Source organism: Carassius auratus, unplaced genomic scaffold (assembly GCF_003368295.1).
Source record: "Carassius auratus strain Wakin unplaced genomic scaffold, ASM336829v1 scaf_tig00048289, whole genome shotgun sequence".
NCBI classification, from domain to species: Eukaryota; Metazoa; Chordata; class Actinopteri; order Cypriniformes; family Cyprinidae; genus Carassius; species Carassius auratus.
The window spans coordinates 19,703-28,813 of record NW_020527069.1 but is presented as its reverse complement, the minus strand read 5'-3'; the positions used below and the strand labels follow the sequence as shown (position 1 = coordinate 28,813).

General features: G+C 42.7%; 1 protein-coding gene across 1 annotated transcript; it reads right to left on the bottom strand.

The window, feature by feature from the left end:
• Positions 1 to 4,673: 4,673 nt before the first annotated feature.
• LOC113089015 (transcriptional activator MN1-like) lies at positions 4,674 to 8,658 on the bottom strand. Its single transcript, XM_026255915.1, has 3 exons — positions 8,314 to 8,658; positions 8,063 to 8,124; positions 4,674 to 7,831 (listed from the first exon to the last, which is right to left on the bottom strand). Exon 3 carries the CDS (start codon positions 7,788 to 7,790, stop codon positions 4,674 to 4,676), a length of 3,117 nt encoding a protein of 1,038 aa, XP_026111700.1. The 5' UTR covers positions 7,791 to 7,831; positions 8,063 to 8,124; positions 8,314 to 8,658.
• Positions 8,659 to 9,111: the final 453 nt, after the last annotated feature.

Below are 9,111 nucleotides of genomic sequence, written 5' to 3'. Positions count from 1 at the left end.
CACCGTCTTTAAACTAAGATCTTAAAGGATTTCATATCCCGTGGCTCCCTCCGGTGGACAACTTTAATATTATGGCCTTCATCTTTGAATCACATTAATATGAATATTTTTTTGAATGATTACACATTTAATAATTACTTTACTGATAATACACCCGCACTAAACTCAGATTCAGTGATTTGTGGTACATTATTTCATGCTTTAAAAGTTGAATTTTCGACTTCCGTTTTTTAGTTAAGAAGTAATGATACATTATTATGTAACTTTTTAAAATGGTTATTTAACAAATGCATTGAGTCCTGCTGCCTGCAATAACAGTGTGATATAGTTATTGCCCCCCCCACCCCCCTCACTAGAAACGAGGCTGAGTAAACAATGACAGAATGCTCTTTTTTGCACGAACTGCTCTTTTAAACTCCATCTTGTGAATCATCCCGACAGTGCAGACTTCATTACTCAAACGCCGGGATTGTGTCCATATCATTGTTAAATGCTTATATCGCGAGTCTCTCAACAACAGCCAACAGAACTGTAGGGGACACAGTGGGTGCCTCCCCACACAAGAGCGTGGAAATAGCTTGGCACCGGCACGCTCTTTTACATAAACTAGTCCCTCTAGAACCTGTTTTTATATGCTGTTATATGGTTTGAATTTCCATTGACAAATTAGAATGAAATTATTCTAAAATATTCTAAAGAGAGCACGGGACCCAGGCCAAGGGATATGAAAGAGCTTTTCACAGTTTTCGAGGGCCCAAAGCACTGAAGGAGTTTCACATCAGAGCCCTGGGGCTGTTTCCCCCCCTCCTCCCCCTCCTCCCCCTCTGCTGGCGCACAGCGGACAGGGATCGCCTTCATGAGCGCCGGGCCTGGATCTGGAGAGGGGAAGGGCTGGGAAAGCGGGCCAGCTGTGGGGCCCAGTCTGGATGGCTGACTGGTGTCTGGATGGCTGACTGCTCTGTCTGGCTCTTAGACATGTTCTCTTGGCCAGCGCAACACATGCACTAAAGCATACGCACTGGAAAAGCAACACCCTTCTGCTCCATAATGCCGTTCACAGGCAGGCTCTGGTCACTTACAAATGGAAGGGGAGAAACTTGTTGGTTTATGTTTCTGTGGGAGGGGTTGCTAAGAAGAAACATTAATGATCTTAAAGACACGTATGAGACCAACAACATATGAGGTGACGCAGAAAATTTACATCTTGGCTCTGAGCTTGAGTGATGACCTATCCGTAACGAGCCCACGGCTTTAAAAAAACGATGCATTTAAAGATCTTTAACGATGCATTTTAAATTAAAATGTAGTCGTTATTTACCCAACCTCATGCTATTTTATTTTCTCTTCTTTACTTTCTGTTAATCAAAAATCTTCCTCCACCAAAGCTCTGTTGAACTTTTTAAAAACATGACTAAATATGACATTTGAAAACCACGTTTTTTTCCTATACCACTATTAAAAATATACATTGTTTCAAATCAGTTTCACAGAGAAGCACAATGTTTTTAGTATATTCATGCCTTATAGTCACATATAGCAGAGTGCAGTGATAATAATATAATAATAAAGTATTATATAGAGAGCTTTGATGGGAATTTTCAGTAATGGAATACAGAAGGCTTTTATGTTGGAGCTAAGTGGTATTTTTTGTTTGCTGGAAAAGAGCTAATATCTCATGGCCATTTTCAATATTTAAAGGAGTATTTTAGCCAGAAATCTCAATTCTGTCATTATTTACTCTCCCTCAAGTCATTTAAAATAATGTCATTTTCTTTTCTTTATTTCTGTTAAACACAAAAATATTCCTTTGCATCAAAGCTCAAAGCTCTTTCATGCATGTGTTTGATTGTAAAACATTTTCACTATGAATTACAGCTGGTTATATCATTGTACAATATAGAGTTTAATGGGATTTTTTTTTTTAAATTATTGAATATAGTGTATGAGATTTTTTTGTGCTGTATAAAAAAAATCAACATCCATTTAAGATTTATGGAAAAGAGCAGCTTGAATATTCTGCCTAATATCTCCTTTTCAACTGCAATTTTTAATCTTTAAAGTATTTTGGCCCAAAATTCCTCCAAAATTCAAAAAGTTATTCAAACTCATGCTATTTTCTTTACTTTCTGTTAAACACAAAAATCTTCCGCTCCATAGAAGCGCTCTAAACTTTTTATTGGTTAAATAAAGGAAAACTGAATGGTGTGTAAATGATGACAGAACTGCTCCTTAATGTTTAGCATTGAGAGATGATGCTCAAATCAAAGCAATGCATCTCTGACGATACAGGCCTGTCCCTCAACAAAATGCAAAAGCGGAATTCAATACATGCCAAGACAAGATCCTACTTCTTTTTTTTTCTTTTTAGTTTCCACCCTGACATTCCTCACGGAAAAAAAGCAGTGTATCACACGGACACAAGACTATGCTAATTAATTCTGCTCAGCAAACAAACACTTCCATATAAAGTGTGCATCTGCTCATGCAATGTTCAAATTGATGTCCATCATGCAAACCAAGACATTAGCTTTAAAATTAACTACGATTGATTATAAACAGCCTATATTGCATGCAGAGCTCAAAAGAGTACTTTTGATAAATGAGGAAATGTTCCAAGGCATTGATGGTTATTTTAAGATATGCAACTTGCACAAAGTGTACACTGTTTACAAATGTGTTTTTCCAGAGCCACTGAGATATCTAGCTTTTCTGACAAACAGAAAACGTTCAAAGAAATGAAAGCTCATTTCTGTAATGGATCTGCAAGTTACACAGTGTTTGGAGTGTACACTGTTTGCTGATATTTTCCACATAGATATCAAGCCCTCTTTTCTCTTCACATCGCTGACGTCCCTTTCACACAAAATGCATCCCTATACCTGTGTTCTCAGCCTGTTTGTGGAGTGTTGTTTTGAGTCATTTTCCCAGGAGACCATTGCATCTTCTCCTTTGTTTTCTGTCTGTTCTGGCCTTTAGTGTTTATTCTCAGAGCCACAAAGCTGTCAGAATATCCGACAGCCCCGTCTGAGAAATTGCATCTGACAACCTTCTCCATTTATTAGGCAAAATAGTGAAAAAACACTCAAGAGTTGGAACTTTCTGATCGGACTGCATTCTGATAATGTGCTTTTTGCAGCTTGCGTCTCTTCTACATTTGGTTGAGATGCATTTATAGCATATCCCTGAAATTATTCCATATTCCATATATATATATATATAAAATAAAAATGTATAATTATTGTAATCAAAACTGCTGCAAAGTCCAACGTGCACAGGGAGAAAGCTACTGCATTTCAGAAAAATGCAATAAAAAATAAATAAAGCAAGGAACTCAATACCCGGTGCAAAAGATGGAAATAGAGATAAATGCAAAAACAGATTTGTGGTCTCTGGTGTGTTTTTTGTGAAGGGAATTCCATGCAACTGGCTATGTAACAGCATTTGGATGTTTTAAAATACAAGTCCTTGAGAAATTCCTGTTAAGAAAATAATTCTGACCGTCCTCTTGACTATTGTGAAAATCAAACACGTCCCCTCATGAATACGATGCCACACGTCTGATTATGACATATCTGATGGTGCACAATTATAAGACCGATGGGACCAATCATAAAGTGTGAAGTGACAGGAAAGAGATTTCTGAGGTAAAACAACACTGAATCTTGGCCACGCGCCTAACGCCTGCATTTAACCCTTGCGCAGCGCTGTTGTCAGGCCTCATGGGTTAATAACGCCACTGCGAGCTCTAACGTGCCTGCAGTCAAATTAATCGCAAACTTGGCTGTTCCAACCTCCTTAGACAACGTTTGTTTCCAAAAAATACCCATGTATTCGCTGTGGCATTCAACAAGAAATTCAAGGAACAGGAGCTCTGTGACCTACAATGCTCTTGAATGATATTTTATACCGCTGACAATACATCTGAACAGTCCTGTAAAGCTTCCAGTAAATTTGATAAGAAAGCCTGGGGTAAAAACACTTACATATTAAACACTGCAGACATATTTTCTTAACGCAGCACTGTTTTGAGAAGAAATCTGCGAGAATTATTGGAGCTTCTGATTCCAATTTATTTGTGCTTAGATTTAACACAAAGAGGATCTGTAGTTAAGATCTGAATGCACTTAAATCTCATTAAAATCTTAACTACGGATCCTCTTTGTGTTAAGAGTTAGATTAAACTTAAATGTAAGTACAAATAAGGTGGAATCAAAACATTTAGTTAGCGTAATGTTAAAGAGCCAAAATGTAGTCACTTGCATAATATCAGAAATATTATCACTAATGGTACTAATAATAAAAATAATAGCTGTGGTTTTTCCTACTAGTGTGTGTATTAAATATGTGCGTGTAACCCAATTAATACTATATGATAATTAATATATTTACATTCATATTTAATTGAGGTATTGTACTGCAAACTACAGAGCCAAATAAACTTTCTCTTCTGTCAATGAGTTAATTATTATTTTGCATCTTGTTTTCTGCCAGCTCAAGACTAAGTGTTTTTAAGTGTGCTAATTAAAGCTCACTTCTGGGTGACAGATTAGTTGTAAATGTGTCCCTGTGCCTGAGGTTAAGCTACCTTGGGTTGTTCATTATTCAACCATTAAGCCATCAAAGTAAACTCAACAGTCCATAAAAACACCAATTCATCATGCTCTCGCTGCAAGTCAATGAAGTTTACCTTCTTTGTTGTCACTCTGGCCCCGTGCTCGATCCCAGTATCCCAGGCACTTGTCATTACTGGAGTCCTCTATCAGAGTCTTGTTGCCTGGGACATACCAGGTGGCATGCTGCTCTGTCATGAGAGAGTCAAGGTCAATGGTATTCACAGATCCCTTGCCTGCGACCGGGCTAGAACTGGCCAGGGCGCACTCTCCATTCAGACCGGCCTGGCAGTCGGCCTTTTTGCTCGTCTTCCCTCCCATCGGCTGGTCCTCGGAGATGCTGAACTGCTGTCTTTGCAGCTGAATCTGAGCCTGCAAAATCTCCAGAGGATGAACCTCATCCTGGCCTGTGTTGCTCAATGGTGTCCGCACCTGTTCCATGCACGGATTGTCACTGTAGCCAGCCCTGTTTTCAGAATTACACTTCATGCCAGCTCTGCAAGGCCTCGGGTCCTCTGTGCTGTAGTTGGGGCTGGCTTCGTCTAAATAATCCATGCACGGCGAAACGCCATCAGACTTGCCCACGCTTTGAATTCCACTGTCCATCGAGGTGGTGAGGTCAGGCTTTCCAAAAGAAGGGGAGACCAGGGACCTCTCCGGGGTCTTACCTCGGCCCTCCATTCCAACATTTAAAGCAGAACCCTGTTGACTCGGACTGACGACGGGGTTACCACCGCACGGAGGAGAGAAGTTTCCAGGACTGATGTGCCCGCTGTCGCGTCTCTTCTTCCCCCTTCCCTTGCCGTTGCTTGTTGCCATTTTCCCCTCGCATCCAGACTCCATGTTGTCATTCGGGGAAAGGGTGCTTGCTTCCCTTTTCGCCATCTGGCCTGTACCACTTTGACCTGCCGTCATATTGTTGTTATTCCCAGAGCAAGGCGTTTGACTATTCTGAGAAGCGTTGCTCTGGAAATACTCTGCCCCTGGGCCGCTACTGCCACTGCTATTTATGTCCTGCTCAACCTGACCTGCTTTGCGTTTGGCCTCATTTTGACTTTTCTTATTAAAAGTCACATTGAGGTTCGGGGCCCCAAGGCTGGCGATCATATTCTGGCAGGCCGTGGAGAGAGCTGCCAGACAGCTTTGGCCAAACACACTGTCTTTTGTACTGGCTTTGTTCAAATTCCCCAAAGAGAGGGCCCCAAGCTTATTGACTGACAGGTGCTGGCTGGAGAGGTACTCGGGATGGGGGGGGTAGTTCCCTGGAGAGGAGCTAAATCCTGGAGGATTGCTCTGGGGGGCTCCCTGTTGACTCGGCCCTCCAGGAGGGAAGCTGTGCTGCCTCCTCATCGCCATTCCTCCGAATTCAGCCGGCCTCCTGTCTGTGGGTGCGCCTGACTGCATGTTGCTCTCATCGGGAGACTGCATCTGCAGAGGATTGCTGACATTATTTTCGAATGGATGATGCGCTCCCGGAGAATTCAAAGACTGCATGTCCATGCTTGTGACGCCTTGCCTAAAAATAATGTTGTGTCCATTCTCTGCCTGCTCCAAGGCATGCGCGTTTGTTTCTCTACAATGCTGCTGCGGCTCAGGAAACCATGAGTTTTCTTGAGGTAGGTGGGGGCTGTCAAAGTTTCCATGAAAATTATGCTTCTTCTCGAAATTGGACTGTGAAACACTACCCAGAGGGCCTCGGCAGACCATGCCGTTTGATGTGACGTCCCCGTGGAGACTTAACTGTTGCAGGTCGGGTTGTCTCATTCTCTGCTGCTGGCTCCTCGATGCCATTTGTTTGATCATCATCGCCGCGTTCTGTTGCCGCTGCTGTTGTTGTTGCTGTGGACCAGAGCTCAAGGGTACAGGGCCTGATGGAAACCCATCAGTCACATGAGATGTAAAGTCCCCCATAGGAGATGGGAAAGCCGAGGGGGAGAGGTGGTTTTCAAGATTGGGCCGATTATGTAAGTTGTTGCTTAGGGGGCTGCAGCTCTCTCCAGCAGAGCCGTTCGGGAGATCAAACCGTGGTCTTTTTGCCATATTCAAATAAGGAAGTGAGCTGAGGTGAGGGTGATGTGGGGGCTGAGGGGCTAGCTGGGGGACATCAAACACCGGTTCCCCGAAGGGATGCATGTTATGATTGTTCAGTCTATGTATGGGCCGGTCCAGGTGGCCGTGTTGAACGTGGACCATCGGACCACCACCTTGAACGTCCGTATTGTTTGCTACATAGTCCGGAGTGTGATAAAACCGCGGAAGGGCAGGAGAACTGGGGTTCTGCCTTGCAACAGGTCCCGGCCTTTGCTGCGGCATGAGGTGGTGTCTAGCGTTAACCCCCGGATCCATTTTCCCCCGGTTCCCGAATCGGTCTGAAAACACATTTTGCTGAGGTAGCTGCTGGTCGACTTTAGAGCCGCCCAACATGGGCCCTCGGGAACCACTTCGATTACAAGTGGAAAAATGACCCCCGACCACTTGGTTCCCCGTTTCACAATAGGGCAGTTTGTGCTCTGAAGAGTCCGCGGTGGAGAATCCTGTCATATCAAAATTCCCCGTCAGAGGATCACAGGGAAAACAGTGCTCTGATCCCCCCATCCTGCCTTGTGGGAAAAGCCTGTAATGTTCAAGTCTGTGGGTTTCAGGGGATGAGGATGGCAGGCCTTGGAAAGACGCGGCGCGGTTTGGTGACTGGTCTAGTGGAAGACATGGTGCTGGAACGGCGTGGTTACCGTTAGGATGGCCGTGCGGTTGAAACTCAGGCATAGTGGCCATTCTCTGTTGCTGCTGCTGCTGTGAAATGCATTCTCGCGACTGCACCTCTGCAAGCTGCTGACCGAATCCTCCTTCAAACATATGCGGGTGACCTGCGTTGTTGTTATTGAAGCCCATGTGTCTGTCCCCATGCAGGCAAGCGGGGACGTTGTCCTGGTACAGATGTGAATGCTGGTCGTGGTTAGGAGGTTGATGGTTGAACGGTCCTTGCATGTGGAGTTGATGTTGTGGCTGAACTCCCATAGCGAGCATATCCCCATGGCCATGAGTCTGGAATCCATACTGGTCTCTATTTGAGACAAAGTTGAGTCCCTGTATGGGGGATTCATTTAGTGGACCCATCATCGGCTCCACAGCTACAGACGGCCCTTTCATATGAAATCCAGCACTGTTATAATTAGAGTTCATTTTCAGTCCACTGGATTTAAATTCCTTTTGTTAGTTTGTCACTGCAAATAAAAAAAGACAATTAAATACATTTTTTTTTTGTACTTTCAGTTTTGTATTTATTTTATTTTTTGTCTCCAGGGCACATGCAAGCCGCCGATTTAAAAATACAAGTATTATATATTTTAAATAACATCATGATTAAAAAAAACCATTTACGTTTCACATGCATGTGATTACTGATAAATATTTAATTATGCGAAAGTAAGAGATCAGATGACAATTGGAAGTACCTCAATTCCAGCATTAGCGTAAAAACGCGAACTCCTCTTTGTATATCCTTAGAGCAACGACCCTGTAAAATGCACATCTTAAAAAACACTCCTCGTTTACATCTTTATTCGATGCGTAACGTCCCCAAGTCGTTCAACACAAATCCAGAGTAGTGCAAACCAGCGCGCGAAGCACATGTCCCATGTTCACATCACCAATGCAATTCTATCGATCCCGACTGATAATTATTCTATATTAAAAAAACACTTACATGAATTCAAAAAGAGTAGATAAATGCATTAATTCGACGGTCCTTTGAGGAGAACGTCGCGCGTGCGTGCGCTCGGTCCTGTGAGAAGACTCAATGCACCGCGGTGGGTGCGCGCGCTGTTAGGAACTGGAGAGCCCAGGATCCCTTTTGTTGTCACAGTATGAAATGTATTCAGCGCAAAATTTAACCAGTATTTTCTTTTATGCTGTCCATGAGATCCGCGCTGTTCCATCAAATACTTCTGGCTCCAGAAAGGTTTTCTCATTTATCCTTGACTCGGATGCGTCGAGCCGCGGGAATCGGCAACAAGTTTGACATTCCCTCATCTGTTCCAGCGCTGATTTCTCACCAATGCCCACACAGGCACACATGCGCAGGGGGCGGGGCCTAGTGGGTGAGGGCGGGGTCTAACGCTCAAGGGGCGGGGATTCACTTAAGGAAGTCTAAAAGAGATGTTTATAACCTATTTATATACAATAAAATGGATAACTACTAAAACAAGTAGAGCACTTCAATGTCTCAATCTTCAGTGATACTCTATTTTACAAGTAGAGCTAGATTACTTTACGATTTGGGTGCCTATAGGTATTCAATAGCTAATAAAGAATATCATTTAAGATTTAAATATTTTTTTTATAAATGGATAAAAAAATGTGTACATATAAAACATTAGATTAATTACATTGGAATTAATTTTCTCCCCACAATTTACAAATTATCAAAACTACATAAATTATCCAAGAAATATGCATCAGTGCTCGATGGTATTTAATTATTGTGTGAAATACCAGACCTCTC

What these genes read in the sequence shown, in the direction of transcription:
- LOC113089015 (XM_026255915.1), bottom strand. Translation starts at nt 7,790, where the DNA reads ATGAACTCTAATTATAACAGTGCTGGATTTCATATGAAAGGGCCGTCT.